At 40.4% G+C, this 19,845-nt stretch overlaps 1 protein-coding gene across 1 annotated transcript; it reads left to right on the forward strand.

Annotated features, from left to right (window-relative positions):
• The first annotated feature begins 5,425 nt into the window (after positions 1–5,425).
• Positions 5,426–16,513, forward strand: LOC110089708 (DGAT1/2-independent enzyme synthesizing storage lipids-like). Its single transcript, XM_020812975.3, has 5 exons — positions 5,426–11,154; positions 11,515–11,708; positions 13,395–13,455; positions 15,446–15,585; positions 16,292–16,513. The coding sequence occupies exons 1-5, from the start codon at positions 11,007–11,009 to the stop codon at positions 16,394–16,396; spliced, it is 648 nt and encodes a 215-aa protein (XP_020668634.3). The 5' UTR covers positions 5,426–11,006; the 3' UTR covers positions 16,397–16,513.
• The last annotated feature ends 3,332 nt before the right edge of the window (positions 16,514–19,845 follow it).

A 19,845-nucleotide genomic window follows, 5' to 3' on the forward strand; every position in this document is an offset into this window, starting at 1 on the left:
ATCCAGTCTCTGACGTAGTTTGGCAGTCCCATTCACTCGATGTTTGTATTAGACTTTCCAAAGTTAATTGTCTATGTTTTAGTCAGTTCTCAGAAGAAGAAGAAAAACTGAAAGACGAAACAGAGTTTCAAATCAGGTTTCTAGGCTTTTTTAAGGTCATGTTTCTAGGCTATTTGCCAACACTGTAGATAGACATTACTCTGAGCGTTGTTTGCAAAAATGATTTTAAGAGGAAGATTTCTTAAGTTTAGTACCAAACTAAAATAGAACTTCTTTCCTTGCAGTATAATTAAGTGTTTTATTAATGTCCAGTTTATTTTCTTTGCTTCTCTTTGTGTCTCTTTTCCCTTCTCCAGATCCACCGCTGCTTAATTTAAAGTAGGGGCTAAGAGACCCTCTTTTTTCCCTGTTAAATGGATTATTCCATCCAGGAATAGTTATAGAGTAGTATAATTAAGATTCTGTATCTCACCCGTGTTAATGACGATGTTTAATTTGGCTGGTTTATCACTTCTTCTTTTGCTGGCTGCCGACGATTTGCAAGCAGGCTTATTCAGCTGCTTGTTTCTGCTGCTGGTTGATTGGGAGTTTCCTGGATCAAATGTGGGTAACTGCCATTACCCCTGTCAACAGGCTTCTCCCCCATTTCAACATGAGGTGGTTTTAAACCACTGGGGGGAGGGTCCCAAAAAGGTCAGAATTCAGCTCAGGAAATGGAGCTCCATCCTCCTTGTGCTGTCTCATCGCAATGCCGAGCCGGACGTCCAGATCCATACTTGCTGTGCAGCAGCGTGAAAGTAAAAGAGGGGAGAGAAAAAGTTACAAGAGCAAATGTCTGCAATCAATTGTGAAGTCATTAGCCTGCTTTGGCAGTATATGATTGGGATGGCAGTGCACTGGGTATTGAGATATGTTGGTGCAGAAACTGGTACTCAGGCCTTAAGTTCTTCATCAGCCATGGTGTAGATTAAGAATACAAAGAATGCAAAGGGAGTGCTGTGGTTCCTCTTATGAAACACTTATGAGTATGACTGAGCGCCTTCAGGTGGTGATAACCTCTGCATGATGACATAATAACATGTGGTTCCCAACCTGTGTTACAGCAAGGCCAGTGGGAAAGCATGGTTAGCCACCACCCTCTGTGCTTGAGAGGGATTGCTGGATTGGGGTCCATTTGTGAAGACAGTGAAGCAACATCACACTCTTGTCCTAAACCAGTGTTTGTTTAATCTCATTGGTATTTTTAATTTATCTTTAGCTAAGCATGGGTTCTTTGGATTTTTGACAACAAATCCAATAATCCTCCAATCTGTAAGTCCTACCTAATAGATCTACATCTGAATGTGGCTCATCTGGGGAAAAAGCATAGGGCAGGCCTAACTCTTACCTAGCTTCCTGTTCAGAAAGGAAACTAAAAAGAAATCTGGAACAAAGTTTGCCATATCATGAAACCTACCCAGCTAAGCCTTTTCTTTAGTTGAGCCACATTTAGGTAACTGTAAGTGTGGATCTGTTTGGTGGAACTACTAGAATAGGGACGTATGAGATTTGTGGTCCAAAAAAACCCACCAAACTTCCCAAGTCTGGCTTTACCAGTGGTTATGTATTGTATTGTCATGTTTTTCCTATATTGGATTCAATGTGACTATTATTGCTGCCTTTTATTGAAGTTTTCTGGTCTTTAATCACAACATTGATTATACACTAGAAACACAAAATCAGCTAAATCTGGAGACAATAATTTTTTGTCCAAATTTGCCTGATTTCCTTTCTCACTATAGTTCCTCTAACAAAGCACATGGTTTCAGGACATCCCCCAAACATCTTGAAATACTTAGTTGGGAGACCAGAACTTCAGATTGGTGTGCTGGAGCAAGAGGAAGACTGGTTATTTTATTTTATTTTTAAAATATTTTTATCCCACCTTTCTCCTTAAGTAGTACCCAAGGTGGCACATGCCATTAAAAGACAAGATTAAAGCTAATAACAGAAAGTACACAAATACTAAAAAGGATCAAACAAATACAATGCTAAACAAAAGCAACACGTTCAAAGCAGTAAGGCACAACCATCCATTTAAAAACCCCACTCAGATAGCCAGTTATTAAAAGAAACTTGCCTGTAGAGAAAGGTCTTCATGTGTTTTTGGAAGGAAAGCAAAAATGGGGCCAGCCTGGCCTCCTGTAGGAGGGAGTTCCAAAGTCTGGGAGCAGTCACCCCCCCCAAAAGAGAGGGAGTTTCCCAAACCGCTGATGGTGGGTCCACCCACCCTCAGGACCTCTGTCTTGTCTGGGTTCAGCCTCAGCCCATTTTCCTGCATCCATTGCAGTACAGACTCCAAATAGTGTTGAAGGGGCAAAACTGCATTCACTGTGGTTGGGGAAAAAGCAGATGTAGAGCTGAGTGTCATCAGCATACTGATGGCACGATGCCCCACACCCCCTGATAACCCCACCCAGGGGCCTCATATAGATATTAAACAGCATTGGGGAGATAATCAAGCCCTGCAGAACTCCACAATTGAGGCTCCACAGGGCCGAATCCCTCTCCCCAAGCTGGACTCTCTGAGGGCGATACCCCAAGAAGAGTCGGAGCCAGTCAAATGCCAGGCCACCAATTCCCAGCTTGGAGAGCCTCCTCAGGAGGATACTGTGGTCAACGGTATCAAAGGCAGCTGAGGTATTGGGGTTGACCAACAGAGATGTTTTTCCTCTGTCGGCCTCTCTCAATAGGTCATCAAACAGGGCAACCAATGCCATTTCTGTACCATGGCGCGGCCTGAAGCCCGACTGGAACGGATCCAGGGCATTTGTTTCATCCAAATGTGTCTGGAGCTGATCAGCTACCACCCTCTCAACTACTTTACTAATGAAAGAAACATTGGCAATGAGCCTATCATTGCCAATATCATCCATCACCAAATTTGTTTTCTTCCTAATAGGCCTAATGAGTGTCTCCTTGAAGAACAGGAAATACCCATTAATTATCCCTGTGGCCCACTCAGTTGTTATTGGCCTGGCTTTGATTAGCCAAGCCGGGCAAGGGTCAAGGGATAAGGTGGTAGCCCAACAGCGGTCAAGAGCTTTGTCCACAATCTCTGGAGTCACAGGCTGAATGAAATCTAATCTCACTGGGCAGGGCGGAGCACTGGACATCTCTGCTCAATCCACTGTATCCAAAAAAGGGAGAAAGCACCCAGAGAATGGCTTCCACATTAGATTTTTAAAATGCTGCAAATTGGTCGGGTGAGATACAGTACTAGAAGGAGGCTCATCACTTAAAGCAATTCCGGATAGGTTGCGGACTATACAGAAAAGTTCCACCTGCTGATTTGAAGCCTTGCTTATCCAGCTAGCAAGGTGAGCTCAGATAGCAGCTCTTATCTTAGCAAGATAAAGGTTAGTCATGACCCTGACAGCTTTCCAGTTGTAATGCATCGGGCTCTATCTCCACTTGCACTCTAGCCTTATCATAATTTGCTTCATCACTCATAGTTCCTGATTGAACTAGGGCGCAGGCCAAACTCTGCGTTGGAAAGGACATTTAGGAGCGATCATTTCTACAGCCCTGGTGGCGGCTGTAAACCAGCCTTCAACCAGCGCCTCGACAGGAGCACCAACCAGATCAGCCAGAATCCCTCTCATGGAATTCTGGAATCCTATAGGATCCACTAGCCTTCAAAGGTGGACCATTAAAGTAGGTCCTTGCTCCCTGTGAGGGGGGGCACTGTGAGGTTACATTTTATTAGGTGGTGATCTGACCATGACAAGGGAACTGACACGAGGTCAGTCACCATCAGACCACACTCACTCCAATTGGTGGAGAGAACCAGGTCTAGCATATGACACCCCATGTGGGTGGAGGTGTTAACATGTTGGGACATGTTCAAGGAAGCCATGGTTTCCAAGAACTCATGAGCTGGACCAGAAGTCTCAACCTCCACATGGAAGTTGAAATCACCCAAGTCCAAAAGCCTTGGGGATTCCAACAGTGCTGCGGAGACAAAATCCACCACACCAGTAAGGAAATGGCTGGGTTGTGGGAAGCACGGTAATCTAGCAAAATCCCAATACCATCCCTGGCCCCTATTGACATGTGGAGGGCCTCCAAACCTGACTCCACCACTGCGGAGCACCTAGTAACCTCCGGAATGTTTTATATACAATGGCTACTCACCCCCATCCGTCCAGTCTGCCCTGGTGCTGGACAGCATAACCTGGAGGATAGACAAGGGTCAGGGGTGAACCACCTTCCCCACTAATCCAAGTTTCGGTTATGCACACCAAGTCTGCATCCTCCTCCAGAATAAGATCATAAATAATCTGGAATTTATTAGATACAGACCTGGTGTTCAACAGTACCAGTTTTAGAGTGGAGGGTCAGCTGATTGGCTACCTCGATACTGAAGGTTGGTCAGAGTCCCAGAACAGTGAACAGCCTTCAAACATCTCTTTGCCGTTCTTCTAACAGGGGTAGGGGCTCTGCCATGCCATATCTCCCTCTACCCGTAATCACCCGGATGTTCAATGGCCCCTCACTGGGAGGGCAGGCCTTCCACTCCATATCAGAAATAAGGAAAAGAAGCCCAGAAAGAACACCAAATTAATACAATTAAGTGATAAGGTGATATAAAAGTTTAGCATAGGGTACCAAACATATATAACAGAATAATATTAAACTAAACAATTAGCAATAATCAAATTAAATGATTTAATATGCATATAGTTCAGGAAAGAGGTGCATAATGCAATTAACAATAAAGTATAAATAAATAAATAAATAAATAAATAAATAAATAAATTAAATTAAATTAAAATAAAATAAAATAAAATAAAATAAAATAAAATAAAATAAAATAAAGCCTCTATAAGCCTCAAAGTCTCTGGCCTGCTCTAGAGGCATTTGTGAATACAAATCTGCTAAATCTCCATTTATTTGGGATCTTAGCAATATCATTTTTTCTTCCTCTTTCACATTAAAATCCCAGCACGCACGTTCAAAGGAAATGAGGAACCATTCTGGGCAATCACCTTTTCTATATTGGGGAAATTTCTTTAGATCTATTTTTGGGAGATTTCCCTCAGCATTGCTGTTGTTATTGTTGTTATTTTGAGATACTAATTCCAATTGTTTCATTTGTATTTGAAATTCCATCTCTTTTTGGCTTAATTCCATTTCTCTCTCTCTTAATTTGTCTATTTGTCTAGCCTCAGCCTCAGCTTTTTCTCTAGCCCTTTCTTTCTCCATTTCAAAATCTATTTCCTTTAGTCTTAGCTTGAATTCCTGTTCCAATTTCCATTTTTCATGTTCTTGAGAGATTGGATCACTTTCTCTCCCTGATGTACCCTCATGAGTCACTTCCTGTTCCACAGATACAGGAACTCCATTTCTCTCCACTTCATGAGGGACGTTATTTATTCAATGCATATAATCAAATCATTCAAGTATATATCTTTCCACCTTCACCACCTGTTCTATCTATTTATCTTGACCAGCTTGTTTCTATTATTATTTCTTCTCACTATTTCCCTGACGATTTCTCAATTCTATCTCTGCCTTCTATCTGGTGACTCCACCTCTCCATAGGCTCATGCAAATGAGACCCAGACTGTGAGTGACAGGAGTGATGTGGGGCAACCATCACAATCTTCATGTGTTTTTGGAAGGAATGCAAAAATGGGGCCAGCCTGGCCTCCTGTAGGAGGGAGTTCCAAAGTCTGGGAGCAGCAACAGAGAAGGCCCTCTCCCATGTCCCTACCAAATGCATCTGTGAGGATGGGTGAACCCAAAATAAAGGCATCTCCTGGTGATTTTAACACCCAGACAAACTTATTAAGGAAGACACAAGCCATGGGATAGCTTTGACCCAAGCTATTAAGGGCTTCATAGATTAGATCCAGCACTTTGAGGTTATGTAAGAAGCCTTGTTTTCATGTACTGTTTAAATACAAAGTATAGCAACAAATTTGCTACTTGATTGTTTGCTGTCTCTCTAAATCATTAAGCTACTCACAGAATTAGATCAGTTTCATGATTACTGTTGGACAATAGATGTATATTCAGCTGATCCCAAATGCCCAGTAAAGAAAGTTGATTTTTGTTTAATGTGGAATATAATGTAAGTGTGAAGGAGGCTGCCTTCTTAATGCAATAAATTGTGTGTTTTGTTTTTCCAGATGAAAATTGGATGGAAATAGAACAAGAAACCATGGCCTGGTTTACTCATCTGCCAATAAACTGGATTGGTTTTACATATGATGACGAACACCTAAGTTATAGGAATCTCTTTGTGCAATTGTTTCTTCTCCTTTTCATCTTGTCCTATTCCGTTATCTTAATATTGATATTTCTAGGCTATGTTCTTGCCTTTGTTGTCTCCATATACAAGAAAATGAATAACGTATCAGAAGACATACTGAGCAGTTCATGGCACAACCTAAGGCACTTTCTTGCACGTTATTTGATTAAAGTAGGAAGCATACTGCATGGTAAGCAAATGTTTACATCCTAATTATCTGTGGAGACATCTTAATCTGGAATGTGAGTGCTTATGGGAGGGTACTGTTGATCATTCATCAGGAAACATTTCCCATCTGATACTTCCAACAGATGCTAAGATATATGCCTTCCAAAGAAGTGCCTGTATTATCCAATGTCAGCAGGTTTGGCAAAATTAACAGGAAAAATAATTTTTAAATGACAAAATATTGTGGCAGCTTAATAACTGATTTGTTTCAGAATGAGTTTATGTGTCAAAAAGCAATTCCTTAAACATTTTAAGATATGTATCGAGGACCCTAAAGGTGTGCTGCTTTCATAAAAAGTTTTTTATTTATTAAAAAGGATTGTAAAATTAATTTCAATGTTTTAATTTCAGTCATTATGAGCCTTACATGTGGATCCTTAGAAGTCAGAGGTGTCTTAGGAGTAAACAGCAGGAGGTCTTGAGATTTGGTTCAAACACTTGCTTTGGGTGGGACAATATGAATTCTATATTTAAGTCCTCACTTTAGCCGTTTAAAACTCACGCAACAGTGCAAATTCCAATTTGGTGTAACTCAGCTGCCTGCAGATGCTGAAAGAGCAGCTGAAGGAGGGGGGAAAGAGAGAAAAGGCTATCGAGAAAGAAAAAGTGTGGAAAGTACTACATTGCCCTACATTGCCCTAATGGCAGGATTTTACATGGATTCTGCCTATGATGCCTGTTCCATTTACACCAGTGGTGTCCAACCTTGGCCCTCCAGATGTTCTTGGACTTCAACTCCCAGAAATCCTGGCCAGCAGAGGTGGTGAAGGCTTCTGGGAGCTGTAATCTAAGAACATCTGGAGGGCCAAGGTTGGACACCACTGATTTACACCATGATCTGAAATGGATTCTAAACTAGCCCCCCAAATCCCAAAATAAGAGGCAAAATGTATAGTTCTGATTCCACCCAATTTTTTTGTGATAAACAAGTTTCCTGTTTGTTTGTTTGTTTGTTTGTTTGTTTGTTTGTTTGTTTGTTTGTTTGTTTGTTTGTTTGTTTGTTTGTTTGTTTGTTTGTTTGTTTGTTTGTTTGTTTGTACACCATATGTAGCCATACTAAGTGGCACTGCTTTTAACTGTTAGAGTGTCAGGTCACAACTATAATTGTTACAGATGTCCAGACATATGTTATGTGACATCAAGAAGATGATTTTTATTTTTGGAAGTGGGGGAAACCTATTGGTTATTCTAGAACATTATGTCCATCTTCCTACATTTGTTGTTATCTGCCATCAAGTCACCCTCGACATATGGCAAGCCCATAAATGTGTGATCGCCCAAATGTCTTGTCCTCAACAGCCCTGCTCCACTCTTGCAAACTCAACCCTGTGGCTCCCTTTTAAAGAATCAATCCAATTTGTTCTTGGTCTTCCACTTTTCCTGCTGCCTTTCAACCTTCCCAGTATTATTCGTTTTCAGTCAGCCAAAAACAAGATCAGGAGTGGATTATGGTACTGATCATGAACTTCCTACATTAACAAAAGAAATACATTAAGGATTCTAGAGGACAAGTGACAACCTCATTCCCTACAGAGATCCATAAAAGACCAGATTGAAGATCAGAGTTGGAATACTAACTTTTGGACTACACTTTCTACAGTGCAATAGACTGCACATGCACTGGCCTCATATTTTATAATTTTACTTTGCATTTTACCTGCATTGAGAGTAGCAAGAAGAAAGCGAAAGACATTTTTTCTCATACACACCCCTCCCTCCCTCTCCCTCTCTGTGTAAATAGGAAACTTTTGGATTCAAAGACTAGAATACTCTTGCACAGTTCTGTATGTGCAATGGTGATGATGTCAGCAGTGCAGCAAACTGCTGTTGATTCAGTTCTTATACTGGGGATTTCAGGATTTACATGACTTCATTGCTTTATGTATTAGTCGTGCACACCTCAAAATCATCTTAATTAACAGCAGTTGTTCACTGATGCTGACATCATCAGATAGAGCTGCACAACAGGATTTTATCCGATGAAATTTTTTACTTGAAGATATATATATAGGTAGAGAAGTTTGCACAGTTACAAATTAATTAAAATGAAAATTTTATGTCAAACGTGGGATCTTATTTCTACATGTTCAGGAACAATTGATTCTCAGATCCATTTCTGAGTAGGGAAGCCTCTTTCTTCTTTACTGATAACAAGATAACATAGGGAGACGTTTAAAAAAGTTTTGACATTATAATATAGAATTTTTCTACAAATAATGTGGGTAGTATTGTTAGACTTTTTTTAGTGAGCAAACCTTTGCCTACATTAGCTCCTTTATCTTTGCAGCAAAGCAGTCAGCCTACAGAGATTGGGAGACCACATGACCACCTTATTTTTATCAAAATAATTTTATTGTTATTTATCAAGGTCAACAAATCCCAAATTGCAATTTTTTTCCTGATGAATCAATTTGTCAATTCATTTTTTTATTTTAAAATCCTATGCAATGGCCCCCAAACACCTATAGATACCCAATTTGCTGAGATGCTTCCCCCATCTCTTCTCTATAATCCCTCCACATTTGGTGAAGATTGGGTTTCAAACATCCAAGATGTACCCATAAAATCACTAAAAATTAATTGATTCATATTCATCACCATTGATTTGTATGAATACAAATTTGTATGAATACAAATCAATGAATTAATTATTTTTGAACAAATTTGGTGAATCGTTTTTTTAATTTGTGCCCATTGCTATCAGACAGGCATTTGTCTCTGTGTTGCCTGCATTGCTGGAGTGGACTGGCCTGCTCTTTTTTCAGGTGCCCACATGACAAGCAAAACAATTTGCCCCAATTTGCCTCCAGGACACTCCAACAGGCACCTTTTTGAGCTCCTGTTATGGGCTTCTTCTTATTAAATCTGGGTTAGCGTGTTCTCATTTAGTCTGTTCCCAGCACATGCAATCACAGGGAATGGAGTAAAATCTAGCTTTGCAGCTGTCCAAGCTGACAAGGGTCCTTCTAGTATGAATTTCCGTTATTGTGAAGCGGCTTAATAAACAGGCTGCTTTAGGATATTGACAAACTCAACACTTTAGAAAGCAAAGAAAGACACATTGATGTTTTCTTCTTTCTTTCTTTTTTTGAGGGAGGAGGGTTGTCTGTTGTATGTGAAAGAGAGGCAGAAAAAGTGAGTGTGGTTGGTAGGCGAAGTTACAGTTGAGAGGTGTTCATGAATCTACAGCAGAGAGTTAAGAGTATTTTTTATTTTTACATAGACCAAGATATCCTGTTGGGGAAGTCTCTTTTCCAGATACACACATGCATCCTTTCCTTTTTAATTTGCTTTGTGCCTCCCCTCCCCCTTCCTCCCCCTCTTCATACTCTGTGTAGCTAAAGGGGAAAACAAAGGGCAGACCGGTGTCTAGCTGCTTTCAGCTGGAGATTGGCTGCTTTTTATCCCCTTGCTCTGCCATTGTCCCTTCCCTCTCTTTCTCTGCCTCTGCTATTGCCAGCCACGCTTGAACTCAACCCCCATTCCTTTCTCCAAAAGTTTGATTTTGCACAAACTTATCAATTTGCAATAGCGAAAACAGGGTTGCTTGAGGTCAATATGCCATCTGGGCATTAGAATTGCACCAAGGGGTATATTGCTCCTCCCCTCCAACCTCCACTGATCCTATTTAGACCACAGCAGCCTTCACCAAAATGGCCAATCTGGACATGCCTTAAATAAAGTCAAATGTAAAACAAATGCTCTGGTTGAACAGACTCTTTAGACTCATGCTTCATTTCAGTTTTCCTACTGAGCTTTTTTGTGTCCCCTCAGCTGTTTGTGAGGAAGACAGCTCTTCTTTTGAGCCTGGCTTTTTAATATACAGTATTGTCTTTTCATATAAAAAGAATGCAATTCACCTTCTGCTGAATTCAGCTCTTCAGCTGCACTTTCCATTTTGAAGGCTCTGCAATTTAGATATTTTTGTCCAGAGGCAGATTTCCTTAAGGGAGCAGCTACTCTATGAGGACAAATCATGCTTGCATGCAAAAAACTTATACCTTACTTATGCCAGGGCTTATGAGACTCCCCTTGCACAAGCATCACTGAAGGAAGTGTTGGGGATTTTTTGTGAAAAGGACTACTAGAAGTTGGAGGTTCCTTTAGTTAGCAAACACTTTTAGTTAGCAGAAAACACAGAAACATTGAGTGATACACCCAGTCTCACTGAGCTCTTATAGATCTGAACAAAAAACTAACACTTCATATGGTTTTTATAAAAATAATCCTAGAAGTCTTTAAAGTAAAAACAGAAAGGTGGCTTTATTTACAATTATCATTTGTAGTTACAGTCAGGAAAAAAAGAGCCTCCAACACACAAGGGCCCAAATTGCTCTTTTTTATTTCTTCATCATCCAGAATTTAACCTAATATGTAAAATTTATTGAAAGTTTTTTTTACCTTAGTTCTTTTTCGCTTGTCTTGTTAGCTAACTTTTGAATATACATGATTATGTTTTCCAGATCATGAGATTATAGGCATGGAACATCTACCAGATGGACCAGCAATTATTGTTTTCTATCACGGAATATCCGTCGGTGACTATATGTTATTATTCTGTAAACTGTATGTACAGAAAGGAAGAATTTGCGTTACAGTGGTTGACAAGAAATTGTCCAGCATCCCAGGTATTGTGCTATAAACTCCACATTTACAATTAGAACATTGCTTCAGTCATAGGAGGTCATAAAAAGCAGCAGCCAGCCAGCCAGCTTTGAAACAGTAACTTCTGACTTGTGAAATTGCCAGCAACCATATTCAAATCCAGTTTTACTTAAGACTGGAGAGAGCAATATCATCCATGCGTAGCTCGTGATCCCCAGATAAAGATGGGTAACTTCAGCTGGCCAATGTCCTGCAAGTGTTTCCCATCCAGCCCAGACACCGTACAACAGAGCAATAAAACATTATTGTTATGAATGAAAATACTACTCTGTAGTCAGTATTTCCATAAAATGTTTTATATTATTCTTGGAATATGTTAACAGGATTGAAGCCTATTTTTGATGTGGCTGGTTGCATACGTGGTGGCAAAGCCGAATGTCTAGAAATGCTGAAGAAAGGCCATTTACTGGGGATCTCACCTGGTGGAGCAAGAGAAGCAATCTTCAGTGATCAGCACTACAGGCTCCTCTGGGGTAAACGCACAGGTTTTGCTCAAGTAGCCTTGGAAGCCAAAGTGGTGAGTGGTCACTCTGCTCTGGTTTCTTTTCCCCATAAGCCTATGCAAGATATCCTGCCAGGTACAGTTACAGAAATGCACTTAGGTTGTGACTGCAGTGTGTCTTGGAATTGGAATGGTTAGAATTAGTTCATTCCATGGCAACTACACAATTTAAGGCTAATCATGAAGAAGACAGTCCTTTCTTTTTCTTTCTTTTTTTGTGACTTAGACTATGTAATTAAAATAATCCCCATCAATTGAGTGAGAACCTGTTCCCTCTCTTCCAAGCCTATTTCTATTTTTAATACGCCTTTCAAGTTTAGTGCTGTGTCAGAGAAGTGCTCTGTTGCTTACTTTACTTACCACAATTGCTATAACTGGTCTTTCATTGGAAGGATTGGTCTTATTACAGTTTTTACCATTTAATGTCATAGCCTCCACTCTGCAAAAGGCTGATACATTTTTCAATTTAGTGCTATGTTGCTAAGGAGGAGGAGGAGGTGGTGGAGAAGAAGAAGAAGAAGAAGAAGAAGAAGAAGAAGAAGGAGGAGGAGGAGGAGAAGGAGAAGGAGAAGGAGAAGGAGAAGGAGAAGGAGAAGGAGAAGGAGAAGAAGAAGAAGAAGAAGAAGAAGAAGAAGAAGAAGAGTCCAAACTTCAAGGACACTAATGTTATGCCTTAGTCCATGAGCCATTGCCAGGATGCACAAGCATCACATCTCTATTAACTTTGAATGCCTTGGATTTTGGCCACAGGATTTGTACTGAGAAGTTGCCTTAACCTTGAGCTTTGGGACTGAATCTCCCCAGAGAAGCAGACTCCATCTCACATACTATCTCCTGCTTACCATCTGTCATCCTCTCGAAAGTTGCTGCCACCTACAGCTCTCCTGCCTGGTGCATCTGGCCCTGTTTTCCTTGCCAGGCCTTGGAAGAGGAAGAGAAGAAGAAGAAGATGGAAGTTTGCTGTATCCTGCTCTGCTTGCCCCATGAGTGATCCTTCAGTCAGAATCCCATCTCAAATGGCCATTTTTGCTCAGCTCTCTTTCATTCTTCTCTCCCCTTTCCTTCCTCTGCCCCTGCTGTCAGGGAGCCAAGGAGTTGACTAACAAATTCGTCAAAGCTCATCGGTAATAAGAATGTCTCCATGTGCCTTGCAGATAAAGTCTTAAACCACCGGGTGTGTCGCTGCCTTGCTAGGTATTGCAGATGACTGGGCTGCTTTCTCCTCAGCTCTGGTTACAAGCCCAAACTTCATGGTATTTTGCTTGGGGGAAAAGGATGAAAAATTTAAAGAAAATAAACTGAAGCACACTCCAGGACTATTAGCTTCTCATTCACTAAGCATCAGTGTGAACATAATTCAGTCATTTTTAACGAGCAGGAAAAAATATTGTAAAATAAAAGAAAAAGGAATTGATATTTTCTAAACTTCAAATCTGCTAGAAAAACATGGTCACAATCACCAAATTTAACATGGCTGAATGGATGAAAAAACTCATTGTGACCATTTCAAGGGGAAATCTATTTAAATTATTTCATTCTGTTCTCTATAATTCCTATAGTTGTCTGGATAAATGTATATATTCTAATCTAGGGTCCTGTGCTAGTCAGTTACAAAATATATGGGTCATTGATGGAAAGGTTATTTGTGCCAATTGAAATACTCTTCTGCTTTTTTTCTGTCTACTTCTTTTTTTGTTTTAGCCTATTATCCCTATGTTTACACAAAATATTCAAGAAGTATTCAGAGGATTTGGAAAAATACGTAAGTGATTTTTTTTTCTTGCACTGTCATTGTTTCATGGTACATGAAATGAACCAGTTTGTATTAGGAGAAAATCCACATTGAGGAGAAGCAGGGATTCAGGTCCCTAACACAGACATGAATCCCCTTGGGGATCTAGAGATCTGGACTGGTCATGATGAGCCTGGCTTGGGAGCCCTGCCTCACTCGAAAATATAGAATGGTAGTAGCTGCCCTTATTGAACTTGAGGTGTACCCAGTGTTAGTTGTCATCCTGTGGCTTCCCAGCAGTTGCCTGCTAGGTAGGGAATTGGTTGGCAATTTGGACACCTGATGCCTAGATCCACTCTTCATTCTGCACCACTGATATTTTCCTGTAACCAATGAAGTTGTAGCCTTTGTTCTTCATTAATAAACTTCTTAAACAGTTAGCTGGTGTGTTTCTGAGTCATGACAGATGAATGCAGGAAACCTGGCTGGCCAGTCTGTATTCAAATTCTGAGGCATTAGCAGTGCATCTTTTCATGAAAAACAGGGACCCAGACTTACCTGTGCTTAGTTGGTGCAGAGCAAAGCTCACCTGGGCTAAGAAGAAAGAGGAGAGATGTCTGCCAGAGAGTCCGCTACCAGAACAGGGAGGGGGGCGGTCCCTGCCAGCCTGGTATTGGCTGGTGGGGAGAAATCTTTGTGAAAGAAGGTGGTGCAGGACCAGAAAATGAGATTTTTCACTGGGTCACTTGGCCAGCTAAAAAGCCTGAGGGCGCAGGCACCTTCCTTCCAGTTATTGCTCACCAGGACCTTACAATGTTTTCCTTTTCCCTCTCTCCTTCCTTCTCTCCCTCTGTCCCTCCCCTCCCTCCACCTTTCATAGGGATAGAATGGTGTGTTGTGGAAGGTTAGGTATCATTACTACAGTGTATGAGTGCAGTGAATTATTTCATCAAAACTTTATTGGCAGTTTGGGGCATTGGAGTTGTATCTGAATGGCTTAAGGGCAACAACAGGAACTTACTCACCCAGAACAGTGAAGGAAACTCCCTGTATGTGGAGATTGAGGCAGGGTCATGATCTGTCACCTCCCAGCCTGCAAGCTCAATCCCTATCCCTGCCCCAGGTATGTGAGAATCATGGAGGGGCATACGCCTGTGTGGTTTCCAGAAGGTGACTCCTTCTTCAGTGGCTGCTGAAGCAAATGATAGTGGGCAATGAATGGGTGAAAATCGGGCCTCTCGATTATTCAGATCCAATCTCATATGTTCATCAGGGGCTGCTGCTGTTACCAGTAAAGTTGTGGCCTTTCTCCCAAAGAATTTTGTAGAGCACGGGGGCAGGGGGGAAAGACATTCAGCGATAGGCCAACAAAACATGCACACACCTATGGGCCACAAATTTATTGCCTGTTTGTTGAACACAGCATTCATCTGTGGTTGAAGGTGATCATGAAATATGATTCAGGTCTGAAGTCTGCCCTGGATGTTACTTATGCCAGAGCTCACCACAAAAATCCTTTCTGAATCAAAGTGCAGGATAACTAAACTACAGTTTTTGTGTGGGGAGCAAGTAGGAAACAGATTGAGTTTCTATGTAGGTTTTGTTTTCCTGATTGTATCACTCCAAATATAATAAATGTTCTGGTTCACTGAAAGAATTTAAAAAAAACTGGCAGAAAGCTGTAGTGTTTGTGGACATAAACACCAGCAAGCCAACAAGACACAGCTACTGTGTTTCTCAATTGAGATTTTTGGTCCTTTCAAAGAAAGGAATCTCACACAGTGAGTCTTGGGAGGTGTGAAACTGTACTTTTGTGATGAATGCTAATTCCAAGGTTACCCAATTAATAGGACATGAAATTTGTACTCATTTCTGAGATATATAATTCTGGTACTAGCACTCATGGCTTCAACTGGATTATTGCAATCATGAAAATTCAGGATATCACCTATTTTCAGGGTTTGTATCAAATGGCTTTGTATAAGATGAACATGTCATTTCCATTTCATTTTCTGTCCAGGACTGATGAGATGGTTATATGAAAAAAACCGATGGATACTTATTCCGATCTGTGGATGTTTTCCTGTTAAATTACGCACATATCTAGGAGAACCCATCCCATATGATCCAAATATTTCTGCTGTAGAACTTGCTGAAAAAGTAAGTTAATTTCTCCCATGGAAATGTAAGCTGCAATCAATTTTCACATGGTTTTAATTAATTAAATAGAGAATGTAGTAAGGCTAAACTGGAAAGAGAAATAAACTGATATAAGAGGGAAAAAGTATCATCTGTGGATGAGTGATTTTTTTGATTCTTACTGTAATTGAATTGTGAGAACAAGTAGAATGAACTGTGCCTGCCAAAATGTCCTTTTTAAAGCAACTATTAAAAGTCCAGGAATTGTGTTGTCTCTTTCATCTTGTTTACCTAAGAGTAAATAGTTATTTGGTCAAAATTCAGGTAAGTATTTTTAATGAGAGACAGGATCAGTACAGACTCGATAGGGGAGTTGTCAATCGGAGCACTGGCCCATTAAAAACACAACAGTGCAAGAATCACACCCTTTTGGCAAAAAGACACTACTTTATAGGTTGAAGCAGCAGTTCTTCTGAGCCAGCACTGGAAAAGGATCGATTCCATAAAGAAACCTTCATGCCTCAGCAATCAACATTTTTATTCTCTTCTACCAATAGAACATATCTGGTGGCAATCATAGAAACCAAATATAATAAGTCTTTCTACTCAAGGAATGGCTGCTTTATGATTTTGTGTAGAATTCCTCTCCACTTTGGGTTTGTTTGTTTGCTTGCTTTATTTAAATAAATAACTTTAACATGTGCTTTTCCTTTTTTTATTTTAACAGACCAAGATTGCAATTGAAAATCTTCGTGATCGATACCAAAAAATACCAGGAAATATATTAAGAGCTCTCTCTGAACGATTTGATAAACAACCTAAGGATGACTAGTCTTTATATATCTTTTTAAGAAATCCTCTCTATGGATCTAATTGAAGTGTTAATAACTTTTTAACTAATGCAAGCATTGGCTAATATCCCCTTCTCGTGTATTTGAAGTTAATAAAAATTTGCACCAAATAATCACTTGTGATTTTCTTTAATTTACCGTCTGTCAAAAATTGAGAACTCTAGTTACAGAATTATTATCTACTTTGTTTATGTCATTAATGTGATACTGCAAATAAAGAAAAGTGTTATTGCATTATTATAAGAATATTTATAATAAACATATTTGAATTGCAGAGCTGGGACCCTAGGGATCATCTAATCTAACTCCTGTCAGAGAAGAATCAAGTTCCTAACCTCTGTCTTCAAAACCAGATATCTAACCACTGAGCTGTCCAGCAGTTTTAAAAGACAAATTTTTCTCATGTTCAGACTCAGGCTGTTTTGTTTCTAATGAAACTGAAGACTGCAGAGGACCTAATATGCTAATATTAGCTAATATAATAATTGCACACGGTCAGTTTCTCTAACATCTTAGTGTCAGTGCTCAACTGGAGGTTTGCTGCCTAGTGATACAGTTGTTGTTAATGCAAGTGATGCAACCCCTTTGCCCCCTTATCCCGGAATAACCACGCGAGACTTTTTTATCTACATTGCAGGACACATGCACACAAAGAGTTTTTGAGTTACAACTATTTAAATGTAAAACTGTTTTATGCCCTCCTCTGTTCAGAAATCTTTATTTCTTTCTTTGTATCAGGACATTACACAATTTTAAATAATGTATATATAACCAGCAGGATATGCCGCTGCCTCCTGACACAGGACAAACATGGGCAGCAAGCAGCCTAGAATGTGAGCACCCATGGACCTATTGGTGGTGTTTACTTAAGAACCAACAGCTCATCATCTCAATGCATCAAAGACATAATCCAGGGCTGGAGCAATGTGGCTCCCTATTCAGAAGGAGTGTATTCCAAAACAACAACCCTGAATTCTGACACTTGGAAAAGAGCTGCATCTGTCATTTTCCTACATTGATATTTGATCAGTGGAAGGCTATCCTTAAGGCAAAAGGAAATATCTGTGTTGCTCAATACATTTTGTGAGGTAGCCTTCCACCATCCAAATGGGACAGATCTCTTCTATGGAACAATGACCTAAACATTGTTAATGCCTTTCCTGCCCTGATCTGTTATTGATCCTCAAATGTGTAGATTATAGTGCTAACCAGCAATATGTCCTTCCTTTGCAGTGCTGTGAATTATTGTCCTTGGATAGAGTTTTGTTGGCCCGAAAGGTTCTAAAATGTGACCACTGTAATGCAACTTCAAAACTGTACCCTCAGATGCTCGGCCACCACTGATTAATTCTTGCTAAAATTGAGGGACTAATAGGCACCCTGCTATAGGGACCCCTCACCCTCTCTAACATTTTGGGATGCAAAAATCATATGTGGGGTCAGAATAACTCTGTGCCCTGACATAAAAGGCCAAGACTGACTTTTTTTTAAAATAGACCAGGGGAGAGCCCCTTCCTATATAAGTAACTACAAAGTGCTGTAACTGCTCCACAGAGCTGTCCAAGCCGGCTTAAGTCCCTATCCAAGTCTAATTGCTTCGAACTCTGTACTCATGACCGGATGCCTCTTGTGTGTCCACATGACCCTATCATGTGCCCAGCTTCCTCCTGCCAATTGGCCACACCTCCAGAGGCAGAGAGTCAAGGCACATCCTGGGGAAACGCCCTGAACTGCTCAATCTGTTGGCAGGACAGGGTGTCGATTATATTGTTGATTATATATGTGGGGCCTGCACTACGATGTTAAATTGCAGGGCTTGCAAAAAAAGGCCCAAACTAAGCTTACCCTGTTCTGATCACAAAGTGCATTGTTAATGATGTGGAAACCTACTAGGCTGTCACATTAGAACCACACAACAAAATTGGCCCAGTCCCATGATTGTAGTCAGAATGCTCTTAAAATAGGGAAGAACTCCCCAAGTGTCAAGTCACATGAGAACATAAGATTCCTGCTGGATCAGGCCAAGGGCCCATCTAGTCCAACATCCTGTATCTCACAGTGGCCCCACCAGATGGCTGTGGGATCACACGAGACAACTAGATACCTGTCTCCTGATACCATATTCCCCTTCATCTGGCATTTTGAAGTATCTTCCTTTTAAGCTTGTACATCCCCATCATGGCTTGTAACCTGTGATTGACTAACAACACGCTGAGAAAATAAATCTTTTCTATAGTCTGTTCTCGCTCTCCCAGCACTCAATTTGAGTGGATATCCCCTGGTTCTGTGAGAGGAAAAAGAGCTTCCCTCTATCCACTTTATCCATCTCCTGCATAATCTTATACGTCTCAATCAGGTCCCTCCTCAGTCACCTTTTCTCTAGACTCAAGAGCCCCAAACACTGTAGCCTTTCCTCATAAGGGAGGTGCCTCAGCCCAGTCATCATTTTAGTCACTCTCTTCTGCAACTTTTTTGAGGTGTGGCAAACTGTTCGCAATTCTCCAGGTGCAGCCTTACCAGTGTTTTGTACAAGCATCGTTTCTGTTTCAATGGCATTACTGCAACTTTATCTGCTTTTAAGTCTTTCCTTAATTGTTTTAAAAGCTGTCTCATCTTCGTATCACCCACATGCTAATTTGGGTTTATTTTGTCCCTCCCTAGTTGCCATTTCATTATGTGGCCTCCGAGGACTCCACCAAATAACGTTGATGTTCTTCTGCTTCTGATGCCATATCCAGTCTATTCTCTCATGCCATCTTCTTAGATATCCCCATTTCCCTATTTATTTGCAAATTTTACTCATCTGTGGGCTGGGTTTCATGTTTAATACTTATATTGGCATGTTTATGGAAGAGCATCTCTCTTATGCTGCCATCTTCCAGGACAACATGCTGTGCCCCTCTTTTTTGTTTTTATTTTTATTTATTTTGCTTAATTGATTACTAATTTTTAATTTAGCTGCAGTTGCTTTACATGCCTACTAGCTTTCTAAATTTTTGGCCAAATCCAAATTTTGTAAGACAACCTTACATATTTTCAGTCTATACCATCAAAAGCCTTCTCAGCATCTACAGAAGAAAAGATGGTTGGATGTTCAACTACTGCCACCTCCCTGTATCACTGATACTGAGGCACTCTTTCCCAACCAGTTGTTTCTTTCTGCAAGTCCAATCAGATCCCACACAGAAGAGCAAAAGCTCAAAGATGTCAGAAAATGTAGGGACACATGATAAGAAAAAATGAGCCTTCCTGGCTAGGATTTGACAAGAAATAAATGAAATAATACACTTCAACCATATAGATTTCAATTGTACTGGTCTTTATTGAGCCATGTTAAGATAAATGAGGTCTCTGTAAAGAAGAAAAATTATGTGAAATTCTGGATAGTTGTGGGCTTTTCTTGCAAAAAAAAAAAGGATTCTGGTACCAT

The sequence above is a fragment of the Pogona vitticeps genome, chromosome 4, assembly GCF_051106095.1.
Source record: "Pogona vitticeps strain Pit_001003342236 chromosome 4, PviZW2.1, whole genome shotgun sequence".
NCBI lineage: Eukaryota > Metazoa > Chordata > Lepidosauria > Squamata > Agamidae > Pogona > Pogona vitticeps.